At 39.9% G+C, this 24840-nt stretch overlaps 1 protein-coding gene across 1 annotated transcript in view; it reads right to left on the reverse strand.

The window, feature by feature from the left end:
* Positions 1-24840, reverse strand: part of LOC118800618 — a 73631-nt gene that overhangs the window by 45426 nt on the left and 3365 nt on the right. Inside the window, exons 4-11 of the mRNA XM_036560885.1 lie at positions 21143-23093; positions 15635-15678; positions 14004-14051; positions 12666-13328; positions 12447-12500; positions 11542-12216; positions 8050-10004; positions 7160-7238 (exon numbers count right to left, since the gene is read on the reverse strand). Of these exons, the coding sequence (XP_036416778.1) occupies positions 7160-7238; positions 8050-10004; positions 11542-12216; positions 12447-12500; positions 12666-13328; positions 14004-14051; positions 15635-15678; positions 21143-23093 (5469 nt within the window). The remainder of the gene's footprint in view (positions 1-7159; positions 7239-8049; positions 10005-11541; positions 12217-12446; positions 12501-12665; positions 13329-14003; positions 14052-15634; positions 15679-21142; positions 23094-24840) is intronic.

A 24840-nucleotide genomic window follows, 5' to 3' on the forward strand; every position in this document is an offset into this window, starting at 1 on the left:
AGTAATGTCAGCTAACATCTACAAAGTGATGATTGATTTTAACCGTTCTTTGCTGCTGCAGCCTCGTTCTCCTACGGCCGTGTTCGGCCATTTCTTTCTAAATCTCTTCGAACACGGAGAGATTGCGATACATCTTCTCCAATTTTGGTGCAGAAACATCAGCCTAAATGTTTATGAGTCTCAGCAGCGCAAAATGATGACTGTGGGCATTGATTACCATAATTACACCAATCTTACTTATTTAAATTATTGTTATTATTATTATTATTACTATTATTACACCAGTAGCCCAGGCAGTGCTCAAGTTACCAGAGGTAGGAATCTCTAGGCACCTCACAGCTCTGTGTCAGTTCAGGGTGCCAAACTGTGATTAATATTTTCATACCATAATGTAGGCTAGAGACATATATACTCTTCAACTTGACTTAAAGAAAATCAGATATAAAAAAGTAACACAACATTTTTTGAAAACTACTTCACCACTCATTGTAGCTGCAAACACGTACATTTGTGGCTTTCTTCCCTTTAAATGACGTACAAAAAAGTGACTTGTGTGCTAAAAACTCCCCCTGCTGGAGAGAAACCTAAAAACCTAAGACTGCAACACATATTTTTATAAATGAGTTCCAAAGACAGGGGACAGGAAACGCCTCTCTCTCTCTCTCTCTCTCTCTCTCTCTCTCTATATATATATATATATATATATATATATATATATATATACACACACACACACACAGATCAGGCCCAACATTATGACCACCTCCTTGTTTCTACGCTCAAAGTTGGGAGCATGAAATTGTCCAAAATCTCTTGGTGCTGAAGCATTAAGAGCTCCTTTCACTGGAACTAAGGGGCCGAGCCCAACTCCTGAAAAACAACCCCACACCATAATCCCCCTCCACCAAACTTTACACTCGGCGCAATGCAGTCAGACAAGTACCGTTCTCCTGGCAACCGCCAAACCCAGACTCGTCCATCGGATTGCCAGACGGAGAAACGTGATTCCTCACTCCAGAGCACACGTCTCCACTGCTCTAGAGTCCAGTGTCGGCGCTTTACACCACTGCATTCAACGCTTTGCATTGCGTTTGGTGATGTAAGGCTTGGATGCAGCTGCTCGGCTGTGGAAACCCATTCGATGAAGCTCTCTATGCTGTTCTTGAGCTAATCTGAAGGCCACATGAAGTTTGGAGGTTTGTAACGATTGAGGTTAGTATGCTCATCGTTAGTATGATGATGTTAGCACTATGCTCTTCAGCATCCGCTGACCCCGCTCTGTCATTTTATGTGGCCGACCACTTGGTGGCTGAGTTGCTGTCGTTCCCAATCGCTTCCACTTTGTTGTAATCCCACTGACAGTTGACGGTGGAATATTTAGTAGCGAGGAAATTTCACGACTGGACTTGTTGCACAGGTGGCATCCTATCACGGTACCACGCTGGAATTCATTGAGCTCCTGAGAGCGACCCATTCTTTCACTAATGTTTGTAGAAGCAGTCTGCATGCCTAGGTGCTTGGTTTTATACACCTGTGGCCATGGAAGTGATTGGAACACCTGAATTCAATAATTTGGATGGGTGAGTGAATACTTTTGGAAATATAGTGTATTTTCATTCACTACTACTACTACTTCAACAACAACTAATAGGAATGCAATAAAATTGTTGTTATTATCATGTAGTCAATTTTATCCATATAGTAAGTTCCATATATAAATATGCAGCTCAAGAGGCTGTGCAAAATTTGTGCAAAAAGAACAGTATAAATAAAACAATAATGAACAAAAAGACAGAATATTTCAGTGACTTAGTTTAGTGTTTAGGGGTTTGTGTGTGTGTGTGTGTGTGTGTGTGTGTGTGTGTGTGTGTGTGTGTGTGTGTGTGCGTGCGTGCGCGCTGTTGGCCCGGAAAGTAGTCTGAACCAGTGGGGACAAGGAATACTAACCTCAGAATCTGGTGAGTTGACGTTAGTTATAGCTAAAGGGGAAAGGTAAGGTGAGGTGGCAGTTCAATATTTGTAAAATGTACGTTTAAAAGGGGGAAAAAAAGCTAAATTACAATAAATGGAAACATGAGCGTGTCTAAATGTTATTCAGCCCCCCTTCCTGAGTAAACTTGGTTGCTTGTTAACTCTGGCTAGCTGACTTTAGTTAACCTTGGATTTAAGTGAGGTAAAGAAAAGAGGCTAGGCTAACACTAACATTAGCTAACTAGCTGACAAGCCAGATACTGTAACCCACAGAACAGGAGAGTCAAACTCAACCACTAAAAGGGCCATATTAACAAATCTCAACATATCCAACCAAACTGACCACTGTTTGTTCAAAATACACAGAAACAACAGTAAAATATAGGCACTTGTAGTAGACCATGAATGGATTACATGAATACTTTAAATATTCATAATTTTCACAAATAAGTCCACAGGAGCTCAGTCTTTTAAACCTACCTGTCTGCTTGAACGAGACACTTGACATCCTTTCTTTGCTGCAAGTTCATAAAGACTTGGGCTCAATGTCTGAGCTGCAGAGCAAACATTAAGTGTTTATATTGGCGAAACTGCAGTTAGTTGTTAGGTGATATGACTGGTGTGGAACCGTGTAGAATTGTGTAGAATTGAGGTGTGACCGCTGTCCCATAGACTGTTGTCTGGGTAGGAGAGTCAGAGCACACATTACAATGCAGTGGACTGTGAAATGAGCTAATCTTAATAGAAAATTAAAACACTTTTGCGGGTTGGATAGGATTATGGGTCTTGTGTTGGACAACATAGAGTCCATAGAGTCTCTGGTTTAAATTTACTTCATATTGAGTGTGAGATTATTAACAGCTCTTTATATTCTTTGTTTTTAGATTTGGAAGGAATGACACCAGTATTTGCCATATATTGTTGTTTACAGTAAGTTAATGTCAGTGAAAAGGACAAGGCTGAAGACGCTTCCTATTCACCAGATTCCTGTTCAGATTTTCCTGCTGTAAAGCACCAGAATGAAACTGCTGCAGGATTTAGGGTGGAACGGTAAAAATTCAAAGCTACTTCAGCTTTGTGTGAAAAGGTCTTCATAACACAGTTTCATACCCCTTAATTCCTCAACCTGTAGATATAAATTAAGAGGCAGGAGCTCCTTTGAGGGCCAGTCAGATGAGAAGATTTTTACCAGGTAAAACAAAAACAATAATTAAATTGATCATTATTTTCTTGAGTTCTTGTAAATCTGAGTTTAATAAAATGAATGCATTATGAAACACAGGAAGAGCGGGAGAGAAAGAAGCTGAAGGAGACTGACAGAGCTGAGGGAGCAGATCTGATGGAGGTTAGTGATGAAGAAGAAAGTGAAGGCAAGTTGTAGAAGCTTTCAGATAAATTTCATACTGATATTAATTGAACTTAACTGAGAAAATGTTATATTTGTCGTCATAACCGTAAGATTCTGTCACATAGCATATTAAACATGCCTACAGAGCAAAATCACGTTCGTCCAGACAAAACATGAAATATCTTGTGTTCATACTGTCTGCAATGGAGTACAGGTCAAAAAAAAATTATATAGTTAGAAATCACTGCTCATTTGCTTTTTCCATACTGTCCCAACTTTAATTCCATAAAATTTAATTTCATGAAATTGATGTTCATGTTGAGAAAGTGTAATCAGCTAATTAGCCTGACCGTCATGTAGTACTATAGACTGCCATTAGAGAATGGGGGAGAATTTTCAACCCATTTGTGGACATTTATGAGGTAGAAATAAACTTATGTCAAAGTAAAATAACAAAATAAATTTATGGCTGCTAAATGATAATGACTGAAAGGCCATAATCATCTGTGTAAATTCTTTCATTATCATAATTTTTGTCATTACAGTGTTATTTCTCCAGTCCATCAGCACTACATTTGTAACCAAATCACCACTGTAATGTTATTCATGATGAGACACCCCCTTTCACGTTCTATTGCTTAAAGGGGAATTCCACCATTTTTTTTTCTAAATTTCTGCGTAATTAAGTGGTTAAGAGGTAAACAAAGTCATTCAGAGTGGTTCAGTGAAATACTACAGTCTAGAGAAACTTACTGGGTCACAATTGTTTGCAGGGGTGGTTTCAGGAACCAGACGTCTGAAGAGTTTAATTCCTCCAAATGAAATATGAAAATTTGACATTCAGATTTCAAATGAAATATGCAGTATTTATACCTATATTGCCTGATGTGTGAGACACTGTTTTATGTGAGTATGGAGAAGTGCATGCAGGATGTTATAAGGCAAAGTAGTCCCAAAAGAAAACTTTGTTTTCAGATTTATCATCATTTTACCATCATGAACATTACATGTAAAGGTTCAGAAGACACGTGTAGGTTCACTGGTCATTTTCAGTGGTAAATAAAATGGCTGTATTTGTGTTGTAGACATTGTGACCCCTGGTTCCTATCACCACCACTGCAAAAAAAAAAAATCTGCATATGCTCATATTTTGTGACTGGAGGAAGCATATCATATACAGGCTGTTAGATCATGTGGACTGCTAAAATAACTAATAAACAAATGAAAGAAGAGATGAAGAAAGAAGCTAGGCAGCTGCTTTCATCCCTGCCTTCATGAATTGAGTATTAGAAGTAATCACTAATTACTGCAGAGCTGTGGCCTGGAAGGCCCAAAGTTTGACACCCCTGGAATAATAGTTTAAAAGTAGATGGTTGTGGAGCAAAAAGGGCCTTGGTACGATTCCCTGGCCGGGCGACCAGGGTCCTTTCTGTGTGGAGTTTACATGTTCTCCCTGTGTCTGTGTGGGTTTCCTCCCATAGCACACAGACATGCAGTCAGGCCCTTAGGAGATGCTCAACTGCCCCTAGGTGTGAATGTGTGTGTGAATATATCTGTCTGTCTGCCCTGTGATGGACTCGCGACCTGTCCAGGGTGTTTCCTGCCTTCCACCCAGTGACCGTTGGGATAGGCTCCAGCATCCTCTGCGACCCAGGAGGACAAGACGCTTAGATGATGTATGTGTGGTTGTGGACTGGAGTATCATGAAAGTGTGTTTGAGTAAAACACAGGCAACATTTGGAATGAATACATTTCGTCTTTACTAAAAGATTGATCATACAGTTATGAGGAACATGCATATTTATAATGCTGATAATATCAGATGAGTTAAAAAGCAATTTTAACTAAACTAAAAATAACAGCAAGCTCAGAAGCATTAAATGTTTAGCATTTGTAATATCGTCATCTTACTTCGACAGTCAAAAAGTACAAATGAAATGTTAAAATAGCTGACATAATTTTATGAACATTTCACTGTCTTTTAAGAAGCACAACCCCAACTCCAAAAAAGTTGGGACGCTGTGTAAAATGTAAATAAATGTAAATAAAAATGCACTGATTTGAAGAATGCAATGATTTGCAAATCTCATAGGCCCATATTTTGTTCACAATAGAACATAGAACACAGATCAGATGTTGAAACTGAGACATTTTACCATTTCATGAAAAACACTAACTCATTTAGAGCTTGATGGCAGCAACACATCCCAAAAAAGTTGGGACAGGGGCAAAAAAATGCTGGAAAAGTAAGTGGTACTAATAAAAAAACAGCTGGAAGAGCAATTTGCAACTAACTCACATGACTTGAGTATAAAAAGAGGATTTTAGAGAGGCAGAGTCTCTCAGAAGCAAAGAGGGGCAGAGGTTCACCAATCTGCACTTTCAGAAAAATGTTCAACCTAAAATTGCAAATACTTTAAATATCCCATCATCTACAGTACATAATATCATCAAAAGATTCAGAGAATATGGAGAAATCCCTGTACACAAGGGACAAGGCTGACGGTCACTATTGGATGCTTGTGATCTTCGGGCCCTCAGACAGCACTGCATTAAAAACAGGCATGATGCTGTACTGGAAATCACTGCATGGACTCAGGAACACTTCCAGAAATCATTGTCTGTGAACACAGTTTGCTGTGCAATCCACAAATGCAAGTTAAAGCTGTATCGTGTAAAGAAGAAGCCATATGTCAACACGATCCAGAAACGCCACCGTCTTCTCTGGACAAAAGCTCATTTAAAATGGACTGAGGCAAAATGGAAAACTGTTCTGTGGTCAGATGAGTCAAAATTTGAAATTCTTTTTGGAAGCCACGGATACCGTGTCCTGCGGACTCAAGAGGAGATGGACCTTCCAGCTTGTTATCAGCGCGGTTGAAAAGCCTGCATCTCTGATGGTGTGGGGTTGCATTATTGCCTATGGCATGGGCAACTTACACATCTGCAAAGGCTCCATCAATGCTGAACAGTATATAGAGGTTTTAGAACAACATATTGTTGTTGTCGGAACAAAACCTCGTATCTCCATTTTTGTTGTTTTTCCATTTTTGACATAATCTGAAAATACCTGTTACTCTTTACATTGTGTTTAAATTTCTTGATGAATGGACCAAAATAAAACGCCTCAAAATCACTTGGAAAAAGTCTGGTTCCATTGACTTACATTAAAAGTAAAGTGTGTTTTTTTTCCTTCTCCTGTAAAGTTACCATTTTAGAGATTTTGTTCCGACAACAGCAACATGCTCCCAACCAGACAGCATCTCTTTCAGGGAAGGTCTTGCATATTTCGGCAGCACAATGTTAAACCACATACTGCACCCATCACAACAGCATGGCTTCAAAGAAGAAGAGTCCAGGTGCTGAACTGGCCTGCAGTCCAGACCTTTCACCAATACAAAACATTTGGCGCATCATGAAACGAAAAATCCAGCAAGCTGGATTTGTGAGCAGCTACATTCCTACATCAGACAGGAATGGGACAACATTCCTCTCCCAAAACTCCAGTAACTGGTCTCCTCACTTCCCAGACATTTACAGACTGTTGTTAAAGGAAGAGGTTATGCTACTCAATCGTAGACACGGCCCTGTCCCGACTTTTTTGAGATGCGTTGCTGCCATCAAGTTCTAAATGAGTTAATGTTTTTCATGAAATGGTAAAATGTCTCACTTTCAACATCTGATATGTGCTCTATGTTTTATTGTGAATAAAATATGGGTCTGTGTGTTACGGGACGGCGGGGAGGTGGACCCAAGTGCAGAAATGGAAACAGAGAAAAATGGAAAAATGGGTTTAGTGTGGCACTGGGTTGTGAGTTTGAAACACGCATATGAGGTTACCCAAAGCCAGGTTCGAACCGGCGATGTACTGATCGGCGCTTCGTGGCGTTACCACTGCGCCACTGAGGAGCGCAGGTGTCTACAGGCAAAACACCTCAAGGAAGGGGGAAAAGAAAAGGTGGGAAAACGACGAACGGCAGACAAAAGAGATGCTGAGAGCAGCGTGCTCAAACAAAGGCTGAACTAGAAAGGCAAAAGGACAGATAATAGGAAAACAAAAAAACACTTCCACTCCAAGAACGAAGGGAAGGCAGACTTTGTTTCAGTTGTTTGCTCCTGGTGGAGCAAACAGCTCTTCTATTTTTGTTTTTTTTCCCCCCTTTAAGTAGCTTTGGGACAGTTTCTTTTCTCAGCCGTCTTTTTTTTTTTTAGTTTTGGGGCAATTTCTTTTCTCAGCCCTCTTTTCTTTTCTTTTTAGTTTTGGGGCAATTTCTTTTCTCAGCCCTCTTTTCTTTTTCTTTTTAGTTTTGGGGCAGTTTTTTTTCTTTTCTTTTCTGACACTATGTACCGTACCAGTCACCCCTCTACAAAGGTGTGACAAACACCACTGTTTGCCTTGACCTTAAGTAGAGGAGTCCGCAGGCGTGTCGCGTTGGGCCTCTTCAGCCCGCGGACTTCTGGGAATTGGAGTTCCCTGAAGTTATGGCCCTGTGCTGGCGTCGCCCTCTGCTGGCAGCTGGCGGCGCAGGCTGGACACCCTGCCGCCGTTGCCCTCTGCTGGCAGCAGGCGGCCTAGGCTGGACACCCTGCCGCCGTCGCCCTCTGCCGGCAGCAGGAGGGGCCGGCTGAACCCTTACACTATGAGATTCGCAAATCACTACATTTTACACATTACACATTGGGGTTGTATTATTATTCAATATGTTATACAGCAAGTCTCAAAGAATGGCACACTGCGACTGATTATTTAGTTTGTCCAGTTCTTCTTGTAGTTTCTTAATTTCCTCAGTATTTTCAGCCTTGGTGCTTTTAAACAGATTCTCCAGAAGTTCATACTGTTTCTGATGCTCTTTAATCAGCTCCTGGAAGTGTTTTTCTTTTTCATCATTGAACTCGTTGAACTGCTCAGCCTGCTTTCTGGCTTCATCTTCATATTTATTTTTCATCTCTTCCATTTTCTGATCATAATTCTTTTTTATTTCCTCATATTCCTTCTCCTCTCTCTCTCTTCTTGCAGCGTCTTCTCTCTCTCTCCTCCTAATCTCCTCTTGCCGTTCTTTCTCCATCTCCTCTCTAAGTTTCTGATATCTTTGTCTCTCTTCTGCTCTTCTTTCATTGTCCTCACGTCTTCTTCTCTCCCACTCTTCCCTCCTCATTTTCTCCTTCTGCTCAGACTGTTCTTTTAATTGTGCTTCCATTGCATGTTTCTTTTCCTCATACTCTCTTTCTTTTCGCTCACTCTCTTTTCTCTCTGCTTCCCTCCATTGTCGTTTTTCATCCTCCCACTGACGTCTTTCTTCTTCCATCTTCTTTTCAAATTCCTCTCTCAATCTGTCTTGTTCTTCTTGTTTTGCTCTTAGCTCTTCTGCGTGTCTCTGTTTTCTTAGCTGGTCCTCTTCCTCCCGTCTTTTCATCTCTCTTTTCTTTTCTTCTTCCCATTCGCTCTGTCTACGCTTTAGGTCCTCTTGTATCTCTTTTTTCTCGTGTTCAGCCTCTTTTATTTTCCTCTCCCAAATGTGCCTCTCGTTCTCTTCCTCTTGTCTCCTTTTGTCCTCTTCCAGATCTCTCCTTTTTCGCTCTTCCTCCTGTCTCATTCTCAGCTCTTCCATTTCATGCTTTTGCTCATTCCTGAGAATTTCTTTTTCTTGTTTGTATCTCTCTTCTTTCTTTTTATCGTCCTCTTCTCTGTCACTTAACTGTTTTTTAAATTCAGCTCTCTGCTTTTTATTACCTTTTTCCAACCTCTTAATTTTGTTTTGCAATTTCTTTGTTTGTATTTTTTCTTCTTCTAACCTCGTCTTGTCCTCCATCTCCCGTTTCTTCTTCTCTAATTCATCTTTTTCTTTAAACTCTTGTTTGAGGGTTTCCATCTTTTCTCTGAACTTCCTCTCCATTTGGCGTTTTTCTTCATCAGCCTTTTGTTTTTCTTCCTCTTGTCTTTTCTTCATCTCTTCCATTTCTTTGCTGTATTTGTTTTTCAGTTTCTCCTTTTCAGCTTCGATCTCTCGCTCTTTCTCTTTCAGAATTTCTTCAATTCTCTTTTTGATGGACATTTCTGCCTCTTCAAACATGCTGTTTGTGAAGTGTTGACTTGACGTGTTTGAGTTTATCATCATTTCTATCTGTCCTAAAAGTTCAGAAACTTGGGTGCGGTTTTCTTTTTCGTTGTTATTAAATACTATATATCTGTTTCCACAGTCTCTGAGCAGCTTGTTGATTTGTTCAATGTTACTTTCCTCAATTACTTGTTCTATTGACTTATTTCCCAGCTTATCTCCTCCAGTGAACAGCACTATAGTGAACATTGCAGCCTTTGGACCAAATGTCATTTTTATCAGATCTAAAGTCTCTAATTCGTCTTTGGTGAATCTTGCCAAACTCAACACAATGATGAAAGCGTGGGGTCCGGGTGCTAACAGTGAGAAGCACTTCACAATTTCTTGCTGTGTGTCTTTATTTGATAGTTTGGTGTCAAAGAGGCCTGGAGTGTCAACAACAGCAACCGATTTTCCCTCAATCTCACCAACTCCTTTTTGGCAAACCCTTGTCACAGAACCCAAACTCATTTCACTTTTAAATACATCTCTTCCCAGGATGGTGTTTCCTGTCGCACTCTTTCCATTTCCTGTTTTTCCAATCAGTACCACCCTTAAACAGCTGGAAACCTGTGGTTCATCTTCATTACCTGAAAATGACATTAGCAGAAGTAATTATTTTGCAATGCGCTGGTAAGATCAGTATTCAGATCAAGAATTACAATTTGTCATTTAAAATTAAGATCTTTACATTTTTTACATTTCCTCTCTCTCAAAACAGTCTACTCTAAAAGTTCTGAGATTGAGATCAAAAGATGAATGAGAGACGACAGATTAGAATTTCAGCTTTTATTTCCTCATATTTACATCTAGAGCTGTGAAACACGCTGACGGTCCCTGATGGTCAGTTTTGTCTTTTGGTCACAATTCTGACAGGAGTTGCCTGTGAATTCTGACAGGAGTTGCCTGTGATTTTCACCACTGCTGGTCGACCTGTGTGACCATACGCTTCAATACACCTGCATAAGCTACCTTCTCACTGTGGCCTTTGGCTGGCCAAATGCAGTCGCTCCCTTTTGCCAATTATTAACATCTGCTTTGCGACTCATTTTCCACACATCCAGCAAGACACTTGCTGTACTGCACCACCTCTTTTAAATCTCTTATGAATCCCATCACACACCCTGCAGGTATTTATAGCCTGATCATCCTGCAACGACATCTGCAGGAGCCTGTAGTTACTACCACCGTAAACATGCAAGGTGACTCATCTGGGGAGCTTCTATACACACACACACAGACATGTATATATATATATTATATATATATATATATATAGTCTGTACTCAAATCCGGCCTTGCAGGTTTGATTGCCACAAAAACGCAGGTAGATACGGATCCGATTACTTTGGAACTACAGTCACCCCTTCTCTCGTGCCAGCTGGAATATCCACTCCCTGGTTTGGAAATGATGAAGCCAGGCGCTCGGGAATTCCGATGACTCGGATGTTATATCTTCGTGTCCAATTTTTGAGGTCATCAGGTTTCGCCCGAATGGTTTCGTTTTCTTTCACAAGCACAGAACACATGTTCTCTAAGGTAGTAAGGTAGTGCGGCATGCGAGGGTCTGAGTTGTGAAGGGAAACATGAATCGGATGCAACACCAGCAGCTTTATGGAGACTTGCAAGACTCCTCACTTAATCGGTCCAACATCTTTATTACAAACTAAGCTTAGACTAATTGGTTATTTATAGTTGGTACAAACAGCTGGCATATCGCAGCCTTGTTTGGTGGTGCTGGGGGTATTTAGCTCAGCGTGTGAGTGTGGTTATCTCCTCACTCTGGGCTCCTACGCTTTCATATTTCTGAGTGTGGCACAAGCAGGGCGTTATCAGGGGGCGGTAACGTTGTTTGGCTGATTTGCATAGTGTGAGGTGTCTTCGTACTTCGATACCAAGACACCTCGTCCGCACCTATAGCAGAGTTGAACCAGAGGGGCTCTGCAGAGGCGAAACTGACCATGATAAAAATGATATTTTTAGTTTGGAAAGATGTGTTCACATTTTAAGCAAGACTGGCGTATATTATTATTACAGAGCAGTGCATTTCAGCTGTTAATGAAAAAAAAAGGTCTTAGGGTGTATTTACTCTTGAAGGATCGGTCTGAAAACACAAGAAGTGCTTACCTTCTGGCTGGAACTTCCTTTTTAACTCCTGGATTTCTTTCTCCTTTTTGCTCAGCTCTTCTTTATACTGTTCCTGTAGTTCACATCTGACTCTTTCCTCTTGAGCTTTCACATACATGTATAGAGAGTATGGCTGTGTTTGTGTCTTTTTTTCAATTTCATCTAACAGTTTTTCACTTGTTTCCTTGTTTTTTTTCCCCTTCTTCGTTTCTACTAATATATGTTTATGTTTACAAACAGAAAGAAAGTTCTTTATGTCAGTGTTGTGTTCTATAAATTTTTCAGCTATACTGTCAGCCTGCTGCGCTGTAAAGAGAACTATTAAATGATCGTTGACACTGGAGCTGAAAATGTTCTGGATCTTCTCCATTTCTCCTTTGTCTTCATCAGTGAGGGGATCAGCAGGAATGATGAGGAGGAACGCATGGACTCCTGGATCACACAGAGAAAAACAGCGGAGAGCCTCTCGCATTACTTCCTCCTCCGAGTGAAGTGTGTTGTTGAGAGCCGGCATCTCCACCAGGGTGATCGAGCGCTTAGACACCGCTCCATCTCTCCTCACGCACTCTGAGCTGGGTGCTGAACTGCGCTGGCTTGGGCCCAGAATGAAATCTGATACTGAGGCCTTCAGTGCTCCATCACTGCCACACAGCACCAAGTTCAACCTCTGAGGCACTGAAAGAGAAACAAACTGGAACCTGTCAGGTTTAGAAATGTACACTAAAGAGGTACATGAAAATAAGTCACAGCAAAACATGAATCATTTTAAGATTATATAATAAGATGTAAAAAAAACTGAAGATATAAAAAACTCAATACAAATAAAAAATTTTACTCAATTAATTCATAAGCTTATATATGAGTTGAGAAACATTTAATATAGAATATAACTGACTGTAACTCACCCTCACTGTCATGTTGTTTTCCAAAACGAGAGAATAGACTCCAAGGTCTTCCTGCTGTTTTTGGAATATTAATGTCAGTGACCAAAACCACTGTTATCATGAGTGTTGCAGTCTGATTATCACAAACTGTAACACTGGTGAAATTATAATATCTTGTTTATTATAATTATTTTGTATAAATGTGGTGAATTTAAAATAATTTCATAAAACTGTGCTTACATGTTTCCTTCTGCTGTCTGCTGTCTTTTTGTGGAGTATTTTTCCCCACTGTTTGTTCAGGTTTTTTCTGCGCTGCTGTTTCTTGATGCTGTTGTTCTGTTGCAAGTGGAGCCATCATGAATTCCTCCCACTGAAAGTGTTCCCCTCCATTCTCTTCAATCATCTTCTCCATCTTCTCCATAAGAGCAGAATGACAGCTTTCACTTTCAAGGTCAAAATACCACTTAATCCTTTCTATAATCTTCTCCTCAGAGATGCTCTCTTCCTCTGGATCTACACTGCTGCCTGACTGTGTTGTCAGTACCATGGTGTATTTAAAGGCGTCATCAGATAAAGATTTGAAGATGTGATTCAGTCGGTTTCTGTCTGCCTCAGTGAAGTCTCCTGGCTGTATGACCAGCACGATAACGTGAGGTCCAGGATCACAAAGAGTCATGCACTCTTTCACTCTCTCACTCAGCTCCTCATCAGAGAGTTCAGTATCAAACAGCTGAGTTGTGATGATGAGTGTGATGTCTCTTCCTTCCGCTTTTTCTCTGGCTTTCTCACTGTGCTGCTCTACTGAACTAAGAGGAGCTTCAGTATTAAAAGCTTTGCTTCTCAGGATGAAGTTTCCCACTCTTCTGTTCTCCTGGCTGTTCTTCCCCAGCACCATAATCCTCACTACATTATGAAATTGAGAAATATATTCATTAAAAATATGTTACTGTATTGATTATTATGACAATGACTTCTGATCTCTAGTGAGTTTTAAAACTTTAACAATGTTTACATGTTGCTTCAAACTTCAAAAAGTGAGAAAAATGTATTTTCCATCATAAGGCATTGAAATGATATTTAAAGTGTTTTAAGTCATTTTACAACACAAACATTTACCCATCCATTCCTCCTCATTTGAACCCATCCTTTCGTTATGAGTAAATGACTGAATAAGGAAGGAAGGGAGGAAGGAAGCACACATCCAGGTTATGGAGTGTTCTCTCATTACACCACTACAAATTTTGTAAAAATTTGTCAACCAGGACCACAACTCATCGCACTTCTTGGTCAGGAGTGACTCTCAGCATGTTATACTTCCTTCCATGTTTTGTTAGTGTGACCCTTACCTACGCTTCAGTTTGCTGCCCCCTGTCTGTTGTACAGATAGATGAGGTAAGGAAAAAAAATCTACTGTGTTCTCCAGCAGTTTCACCTCTGAGTTTCTCCATTTGTGTGCTACTGACTTCATTCAGCTGGCTAGTTTTTTGCCATAATACTATTAATTTCAGGAGTTAGGCAAACACTTTTCCACTGCAGTGCAGTCTCAATTCCAGAGAATATGAATGCAGTATGACTTACTGTCAGGAGGCAGGGGTAGACTTCCCCTTCTCTGAGGCTGTGATGAATCTGTGCCCAGGCATAAGTTGTACGTTATTTTCTGCTGTGCTTATGTAGCATAATACAGAATAATGGTCAGCATCTATCTAAATAAACACATTCAAACAAACTCCAAAATGCAAAACAGTAAATAATCCAACATTAAACTGTATTACTACATATCGCTGCTGTCGGAACAAAACCTTGTATCTCCAAAATGGTAAATTTACAGGAGATGGGAAAAAACATACTTTACTTTTAATGTAAGTCAATGGAACCAGACATTTTCCTAGCCATTTTGGGCCGTTTCCTTTAGTCCATCCATCACGAAGTTTACATACAATGTAAAGGACAACAGGCATTTTCAAATTATGTCAAAAACTGAAAAACAACAAAAATGGAGATACGAGGTTTTCTTGGTCATTGGTCACCTGTTAAACCATTAAGCTCCTTTACACTGTGATATCAACCCTTTAAAAAAAGCCAAAAAACTTTACAAAATCAGGAACAGAAACCTTGATGGTTTCTGTTTTTTTTTTTCAGCAGGGTTCTTATATGGTAACAAGTATAAATAAATATTTGGATTGAAACAAAGGTTCATTCATAGTTAATTTTTAATTAATTTGTGTATGATGTGAAGTATTTTTATGATTTATTTATGAAAATAATGAATTATTTTGAACACTTCTCAATCTGAGCGTGCCGTCCGACACTTGTAGAACTGTTTTAACAGAAAGCATTATTACCATCAACCTCAGATAGCAGAGCAAATTCAGATCAACTGTGATTTAGTGCGAGGTTCTAGTATTGGTGTGAGATTTCTGTAGTCTATCAAGTTTCCACATTACGCTGTGTTAGACATTCTCTTCTCCCTTGTACTTGCTCTGTATAAAATCATATGTATGAACACATCCTCTACACAGAACACATTTCTGTAGATTTTAAAGCACAATTACTGTTTATTTACAAAATTTAACATATTGGGGAAAAATACTAAACATAAAATGTGTCCAGTACATTTTATATTGTATTTTCTCCAGCTTGTCAAACTAAACTTGGCAGAAAAATCTCATATTTGTGTTCTCTGTGGAGGATGTGTTTAATTTTCACTAGAATTAGACCAGGGGGGTGTCTGAACTTCTTTACTGTATACATTCTATAAATAACTCTGTTATCTAACATTCTCCTAATCAGTTGTAGCCGACTGACATGGTAATGAATGAGAATAACGGTTAATGCCTACAGAGGAATGAGGGTTTCCTGTATACTCTATGAACAGGGCCTGTGGCTTCTCATACTTTATACATTAGCCCTCCTATTATCTTTGGGGTCAGTGGGACTCCATTCGCAGTTTAACGTCTCTAAATAAATGATTGACACCATTTTTTTGCAAAGAAACAAAGTCCCTGAGGCATAAACAACAGACATTGTCTGGAGGTTTAATTTGCTGGGGTGAATCTGGCACCAAGGATGAAGACAGGAGGGCTGACACATTTAAACAGTTAACTGGGAATTCAGTTAAATAACAGTTTAACTGTATAAACGTTGTAAATGCAGCATGATGTGACCTACACGTGTTTTAATTCGGATTAGTACAGTAAATAAACGCTTACCGTTACTCGACGCCATTTTAGGTGAGTGGACGAACTGAAAGTACCTTCACATCAGGAAGTTTCTCAGTTACAGCATGTACGCGGATTTTTCAGGTCACACTTTATTCTATCTGAGGGTCTCACGCTGTGCAACATGGGCGACATCTCGCGGTCAAGAGAGAGACCTAAAGGGGAACTCCGCCGAATTTTCAAAAAACGATTGAGATATAAACAGTCATTCAGAGTGGTTTGGTGTGAAATTCTCCGTTCCAGAAAAACTACAGAATCAGAATGGTTCACAGTGGTGGTGATAGGAACCAGACGTCTGAAGAGTTTTAATGCCTCTAAAAGCTCCATCACAGAAAGATATCACATGAATAGGTAAGATATACGCTGCCTCATGTCAGCTTTGTGGAAAGCTTTTAGCTTAAAATGTATCTTAATCCCTTTATTTTTTATTTATTCATGGCGGAGGGATATACGTGGGGCGTTGTGAGGCAGAATAGTCCCCAAAGAAAACTTACATTTTTGTTTTACAATCATCAACATTACATATATAAACTCAGAAGACTTGTGTAGATTCACTGGTGGTTTTCCATAGTAAATAAAATGGCTATATATGTGTTGTGGTCATTGTGACCCCTGGTTCCTATCACCACCACTGTAAAGGCTGTAAGCTTCTCTACAGTGAACCATTCACACCAAACCACTCTGAATGACTTTGCTTCCATTTCAAAGACTGAATGATTTAGAATTTTTGTAAATTGGTGGAATTCCCCTTTAATGTCTTTAATTTTCTAAACTAAACTGCTTTTATTTTGTCCAACTTTTATACAGAGGCTTTTTACATAAACCACTGTCATTAATAGTGTTACTAAAAATGACTAGGACAGTGAGTGAGATTTGGCCACCATGAGCCTGAATGTAAGATTTTATTGATAAGCATTTTAAAGGGGAACTCCACCTATTTTTAAAAAGTTCTGCATAAATCAGTCACTGAGATGTAAACATAGTATTGTAGTAAGAGACAAAGAATGAAAACATAAAAAGCATGCACAATTGTGAATTGTGTCAAACAAGTGAGGGATACAGTGCTGCACTTCAGAACATTTCAGAACAGGACTCATAACAAATGCCAGTTTTAGACAGGAATACCACTTTAAATGAAATTTCAGCAATTTCATAGCCATATTTCTTGGCTCACTGGGTATCTAGTCTAATAAAACCCCATTAAAGCACGTTAATATAGTTATTTTAGTTAATAAAGTTAATATGCAGCTTGATTTAAATTTTGAGATTTCAGTATCAATAAAAAAGCATATTTTACGGAAGATTAATTTGTTTAGACTGTCTGGTAGAGATGGAAATAGCTTTGGGATGTTATGCTCTAATTTCCCACTCCCTTCCATCAAAGTCCAGTTGATTTTCATTTCTTTACGTATTCACTCTCACTGTTTCTCCCTCTGCAGCTCTCCAGTCAACTGTCCCAGCGACTTTTCCGGAAGCTTCCACCTCGCATCTGTGTGCCGCTGAAGACTATAGTCAGTGAGGAGTTCCTTAGAGCAGGGTCAGTGTTTGGAAATGTGTACAGCCAAACTGCTCTCTGTCCCCACCACCTTACACCTTTACAGGGGGCTTAAAGGGATAGTTTGTCAAAAAATGTGAAAAAAAATAAATAATAATAATCATCATTTTAATAAGGTCAATAAGGCTTGAATTCCTTATTTCCTTAGTTCACGGTGTTTTATTCAGAAATTTAGTAAGTATTTTTATTTTATTCTGATTTTCCACACCACCTGATTCGACAGCAGCGAGCTGGAAACTCTTTATTCTCGTTTGTTGCTCTGTAAAATTCTACAGTTTGACCCCCTTTGGGTTTAACTGAGGTAAAAATGATGCTAGGCTAACACTAGCATTAGCTAACTTAGCTAGCTCACAAGCCCACTAGTTTCACCACATCATAGTGAGAGTGAGAGAGTGAAAGAAGAAGAGGGGCAGGAATAAAATTATTGACAGCTCTTTATATTATTTGTTTTCTGTGTTTCTCCTCAGTCTTTGGAAAGAATCTCACCAATATCTGCAGTACGTTGTTGTTTACAGCTAAAGTCAGGGAAAAGGACGAGGCTGAAGTTTCATCCTACTCGCCAGATTCTCGTTGGAGTTTTTTCCGCTGCGAGGCGCCAGAATAAAACTGCTGCAGCATTTAAGGTGGAAAATTGCTTTGTGTGATAAAATAACAGTTTTATATCCCTCAATTCCCTCAATCTTTAGATGGAAATTAAGACACAGCAGCTCCGCTGAAGGTCAGTCAGATGAGATTTTTACCAGTTAAAACTATAAACATTAAATTGATCGTTATTTCCTTGAGCTGTTGTAAATCTGAGTTTAATAACATAAATGTTTTACTAAACACAGGCAGAGAGGGAGAGAAAGAGGCTGAAGGACTGACAGAGCTGAGGGAGCAGATCTGATGGAGGTTAGTAAGCAAGAAGAAAGTGAGGGCGGGTTGTAGAAGCTTTCAATTAAAATTAATACTGAATCAATTTTGACTGAGAAAACATAATATTTGCCACCATTACTGTGAAATTCTGTCACCCAGCTTATTAAACATGCCTGCAGAGCAAAACCACTCTTTCTGATCCAACTGAGACTCAACTGATCTATAATCTGTGTGTGTTTGGATAACATCATTCTTACCTTGCAGCTGATCTAAGAGAGAGGAGATAACACTGCTGGACTTTAGCACCTTTACTCCATCTGTGCCTGTTGTAATGGATGGATAAAGTGTTTGTTATATTAGCTCTGAGTTTAAGACAAACTACACAGAGACAGATCTACTCTGGGCCTACGTGACCAGACCAAATAACCAGTTTTTATATACTTATCACGGCTGATGTACTTGACATTTTCTGCCTGTTGCTACTCTGAATGTGCATTATAAACAATTTGGGGTCCATTAAAAAGAAATTCTCTTTGGGGACCATGCCGCCAGACCCCCAGTACAGGCTGAGGCCCCCTATCATTGAACCTCTAGTGACCGTCCTGGCTATAAATCAAACTTTTGATAACCTTAACCTGACAGGTTTATACAAGCAGTCTGAAACATGAAAAGAGAGCAAAGGCGAACAGCCCACTCTTAGTTTTTGTGTGAAAATGCATTTTAAACACATGGTACATGTTGATTTCTATGAGCCCCTAAACCCACTGAGAGCTGATTAGGGAGCGTCTACAAACTACAGACATCAAAGTCCAGCACGACACTCCAACACAGAAGCTGATGATCCAGTACAGCCTTTTAGCAGACAAAACACACATGATCGGCAGTCAGAGGTTTTTAGAACGACTTCTATTTATATATTATAATTACTGTTGATGGAGGGGTCTCAAAAGAAGATTTCTGCCAGATTGATTTTTTGACTTTCAGACTTCAGGTGATTCATAAGTTTGACTTTAAATGTGCAGTAAAATGCAGCGGTTAAAAAAGAAAGTTTTGGCTTTTGTGTTTTGCACCAGTTGCATTTTATTCACTAATCCAGGGAATAGTGCATTTATAGTAAGGTAAGGTGACCAGACTTCTGAAATGAATACTGGGGACATTTCCAGTTTGGTGGCCAGCATATCATTTAAACATCCAGTGTCCAGTTTCATGCACTTTGACCATGGTAACTGGTGTACTGTAATAGACTATGATGATAAAATTTTCAAACCAAATTGTAACAGGTTTACGTCTGTGTTGTGTAGAGTACAATGATTGAAGTGATGATACCAAGACATCAGCTTCATGTAGAAGGGCATTTATTTTCTCTGCCTGCATAAAGAGCCCACAGGACATTTGGGGGGTGTCAATGTCAGAGTGAAGCGTGTGGCTAATGGTGAGCCTCCACATTCCCTTTCTCTTTTTCTCTCGCAGCACTCTTCTCCAATCCATCTGCACTACATCTGCAACTAAATTACCTCTGATATGTTCATGATAGTACATTCCCTTTCATTCCCGTGGTTTGGTGTGAAATGCTTTGTTCTAGAGAAATGTACTCAGTGCTGTCCACTTATGATGGGATCACCCAAGACAGATGCAATATCAGATCTAAACAGCTTTTGTAAACTAATTAATTAATGTTAAAAATATACACCGATATGTAAAAAATATACACTGATCAGGCATAACATTATGACCACCTCCTTGTTTCTGCGCTCATTGTCCATTTTATCAGCTCCTCTTACTATATAGGTGCACTTTGTAGTTCTACAATTACAGACTGTAGTCCATCTGTTTCTCTGCATACTTTGTTAGCCCCCTTTTACCCTGTTCTTCAGTGGTCAGGACCCCCATGGACCCTCACAGAGCAGGTACTATTTGGGTGGTGGATCATTCTCAGCACTGCAGTAACACTAACGTGGTGGTGGTGTGTTAGTGTGTGTTGCGCTGGTCTGAGTGGATCAGACACAGCAGTGCTGCTGGAGTTTTTAAACACCTCAGTGTCACTGCTGGACTGAGAATAGTCCACCAACCAAAAATATCCAGCCAACAGCGTCCTGTGGGCTGTGTCCTGTGACCACTGATGAAGGACTACAGGATGACCAACACAAACTGCAGCAGCAGATGAGCTATCGTCTCTGACTTTACATCTACAAGGTGGACTGACAAGGTAGGAGTGTCCAATAGAGTGGACAGTGAGTGGACAGTGTTTAAAAACTCCAGCAGCACTGCTGTGTCTGATCCACTCGTACCAGCACAACACACACTAACACACCACCACGTCAGTGTTACTGCAGTGCTGAGAATGATCCACCACCCAAATAGTACCTGCTCTGTGGTGGTCCATGGGGGTCCTGACCACTGAAGAACAGGGTAAAAGGGGGCTAACAAAGTATGCAGAGAAACAGATGGACTATAGTCTGTAATTGTAGAACTACAAAGTGCACCTATATAGTAAGTGGAGCTGATAAAATGGACAATGAGCGTAGAAACAAGGAGGTGGTCATAATGTTATGCCTGATCGGTGTATATTTTTTACGTAGTTAAAATGACTCAACAGTTTGGATGAGAGACCTAGATACAAAGATGTTAAACCAAATTAAGCTCCTGCCATCATGAAGTGAATTCAGAGTATCACTGCAGGGCTGTGGCCTGGAAGGCCCTGCGTTTGACACACCTGAAGTAATAGTTCAGAAGGCACCGGTTGTGGAGTTGAGTATTATAAAAGTGTGTTTGAGTAAAACACAGGCAACATTTACAATAAATCCATTGCTTCTTTACTAAAGGACTGTGATCATACAATGAGGAGATACACACATACCCATAATGCTAATAACCCTAAATGAGCTAAAAAGTTATTTAAACTAAACAGCAAGCTTAGTACCATTAAATCATTGACAACATTAGTGACATTAAATCATCTTACTCAGACACAGCCAAAGTACAGATGAAGTAATAAAATAGTGGAAGGAATTTTATAAACAATTTACTGCCTTTTAAGAAGTATCATCATCATGATCATGTTTTACATTGAGTCTCAAAGAAAGACACACTTTGACCACAATGACTTTTTGTTAAGTTCTTCCTGTAGTTTCTTAATTTCATCTGTATTTTCAGCCTTGGTGCTTTTAAACAGATTCTCCAGAAGTCCATACTGTTTCTGATGGTCTTTAATCAGCTCTCGGAAGTGTTGAACTTTTTTATCATTGAACTCGTTGAGCTGCTCAGCCTGCTTTCTGGCTTCATCTTCATATTTATTTTTCATCTCTTCCATTTTCTGATCATAGTTCTTTTTCATTTCCTCACGTTCCTTCTCCTCTCTCTCTCTTCTTGCTGTGCCTTCTCTCTCTCTCCTCTTAATCTCCTTTTGCCGTTCTCTCTCCATCTCCTCTCTAAGTTTCTGATATCTTTGTCTCTCTTCTTCTCTTCTTTCATCATCCTCACGTCTTCTTCTCTCCCACTCTTCCGTTCTCATTTTCTCCAGCTGCTCATACTGCTCTTTCATTTGTGCTTCCATTGCACGTTTCTTTTCCTCATACTCTCTCTCTTTTCTCTCACTCTCTTTTCTCTCCACTTTCCTCCATTGTCGTTTCTCCTTCTCTCTCTGATGTCTTTCTTCTTCCATCTTCCTTTCAAATTCCTCTCTCAATCTGTCTTGTTCTTCTTGTTTTGCTCTTAGCTCTTCTGCGTGTCTCTGTTTTCTTAGCCGGTCCTCTTCCTCCCGTCTTTTCATCTCTCTTTTCTGTTCTTCTTCCCATTCTCTCTGTCTACGCTTTAGGTCCTCTTGCGTCTCCTTTTTCTCATATTCAGCCTCTTTTATTTTCCTCTCCCAGTTGTGCCTCTCATTCTCTTCCTCTTGTCTTTTTTTGTTCTCTTCCAGATCTTTCCTTTTACGCTCTTCTTCCTGTCTCATTCTCAGCTCCTCCATGACACGCTTTTGCTCATTTCTGAGAATTTCTTTTTCTTGTTTGTATCTCTCTTCTTTCTTTTTATCCTCCTCCTCTCTGTCTCTTAACTGTTTTTCAAATTTAGCTCTCTGCTTTTTATTGTCTCTTTCCAGCTCATTAATTCTGTTTTGCCATTTCGTCATTTGTATTTTTTCTTCTTCTAACCTCACCTTGTCCTCCGTCTCCCGTTTCTTTTTCTCTTGTTCATCTTTTTCTTCAAATTCTTGTTTGAGGGTTTCCATCTTTTCTCTGAACTTCCTCTGCATTTGGAGCTTTTCTTCATCAGCCTTTTGTTTTTCTTCTTCTAGTCTTTTCTTCATCTCTTCCATTTCCCTGCTGTAATTGCTCTTCAGTTTCTCCTTTTCAGCTTCAATCTCTCGCTCTTTCTCTTTCAGAATTTCTTCAATTTTCTTTTTGATGGACATTTCTGCCTCTTCGAGCATGCTGTTTGTAAAGTACTGACTTGTGTTTGAATGAACTATCATTTCTATCTCTCTCAAAAGATCAGAAACTTGAGTGCGGTCATTTCGTTCTCTGTTATTGAACACTATAAATCTACTTCCACAGTCTCTGAGCAGCTTCTTGACTTGTTCAACTGTGCTTTTCTCTATGTACTGGTTTATCGTCTGATTTCCCAGGTCATCTCCTCTAGTAAACAGCACTATGCTGAACATCGCAGCCTTTGGACCAAAGATCATTTTTATCAGATCTAAAGTCTCTAATTCTTCTTTAGTGATTCTTCCCACACTCAGCACAATGATGAAAGCATGGGGTCCGGGTGCTGAGAGTGAGATGCACTTCACAATTTCTTGCTGTACTTCTTCATTTGACAGTGTGGTGTCAAAGAGGCCTGGAGTATCAACAACAGCAACTGACCTTCCCTCAACCTCACCAACTCCTTTCTGGCAAACCTTTGTCACAGAATTCATACTGGCTTCAGTTATAAACTCATCTCTTCCCAGGATGGTGTTTCCTGTTGCACTTTTTCCACTTCCTGTTTTTCCAATCAGTACCACCCTTAAGCAGCTGGAAACCTGTGGTTCATCTTCACCTTCACCTAAAAATGACATTAGTAAAAGTTACACATTATTTTGCAATGCCTTGGTTAGATCAAATCTCAATAATCACAATGTGTCATCTAAAATGAATAACTTTACTTTTATATACATATTTTTGTTCATTTGCTGATACCTCTCAATTTTTATTTGCTCTCTCTTTGTCTCTCTCTCTCTCTCTCTTACACACACACACACATATATACATATAGTATGGACAAAATTATTGGGACACCCCCTCCCATTGCTAACAGCTGGATGAAATTAAGCACATAGCTTAGCAGTCTCGATAGACAAACACTGGCAATAGAAACAATAGAATGGGTCGTACTGATGAGCTCAGTGACTTTAAACAGGGCACTGTCATAGGATGTCAGTTTGTGTCAGTCAAGTCAGTCCTGCTAGATCTGCCGCTGACAACTGTAAGTGCTATTACTGTGAAATGGAAGCATCTAGGAGTAACGACAGCGTAGCCGTGAAGCGCTAGACTGTGCAAACTCACAGAATGGGGCCATCAAGTGCTGAAGCGCACAGTGCCTAGAATCACTCAGTAATCAGTTCCAAATTGCCTCTGGAAGCAACATCAGCAAAAGAACTGAGCTTTAGGAGCTTCATGAAATGGGTTTCCATGGGCAAACAGCTACACACAAGCCTAAGATTGAAATGCACAATGCCAAGCATCGGGGGGAGGCGTGTAAAGCTCACTGGACTCTGGAGCAGTGGATATGTATTCTGTGGAGTGATGATCACGCTTCTCTGTCTGTCAGTCTGATGGGCGAGTCTGGGTTTGGCGAATGCCAGGAGAACGTTACCTGTCCGACTGCAATGTGCCAGCTGTAAAGTTTGGTGGAGGAGGGATAATGATATGGGGTTGTTTTCAGGGGTTGGCCTAGGATCCTTAGTTCTATCGAAGGGAAATCTTAAAGCTTCAGCATCACAAGACATTTTGGACAATTGTATGCTTTTAACTTTGAGAACTGTTTGGGGAAGAACCTTTTCTGTTCCAGCATGACTCAGCCCCATTGCACAAAGCAAGGTCCATAAAGTCCATAAATAGCTGGGTGAGTTTGGTGTGGACAAACTTGACTGGCCCTCACAGAATCCTGACCTCAACCCCATCAAACACCTTTAGGATGAGCTAGGATGGAGATTGTGTGCCAGGCCCTCTCATCCAACATCAGTGTCTGACCTCACAAATGCTCTTCTGGATAAATGGGCAAAAATTCCCACAGACACACTCCGAAATCCTATAGAACGCTTCCCAGAGGAGTGGAAGCTGTTATGGCTGCAAAGGGGAGACCAACTCCATATGAGTGCCATATGAATTTCATATGAATTGCAAATCCATTTGGGATTAACATCAAAAGATGAATATGAGACATCTGAATTTTAGCATTTATTTTCTCATATTTACATCTAGATGTGTTAAACAACTTAGAACATGGCACCATTAGTGGCAGACCACCTCATTGTTAGGTAAGCAAAAATTATAGGAACAGACTGTCTTAAATAACACGATATTTGGTTATAATAAATGTAACAAGCCTGCGACCTACTGACATCACCAAACTGTTGCATTTGTTATTTGTGATGCTTTTCCAGGCTTTTTATGCATCTTATTTCAGTTGTTTGTATTGGGGATTTCTCCCTTCAGTCTCTTCTTCAGGAGGTGAAATTCATGCTCTGATGGGTTAAGGTTTGGTGATTGACTTGGACAGTCGAAAACTATCCACTAATCCCCCCTGATGA

Source organism: Colossoma macropomum, unplaced genomic scaffold (genome assembly GCF_904425465.1).
Source record: "Colossoma macropomum unplaced genomic scaffold, Colossoma_macropomum, whole genome shotgun sequence".
Classification (NCBI taxonomy): Eukaryota; Metazoa; Chordata; class Actinopteri; order Characiformes; family Serrasalmidae; genus Colossoma; species Colossoma macropomum.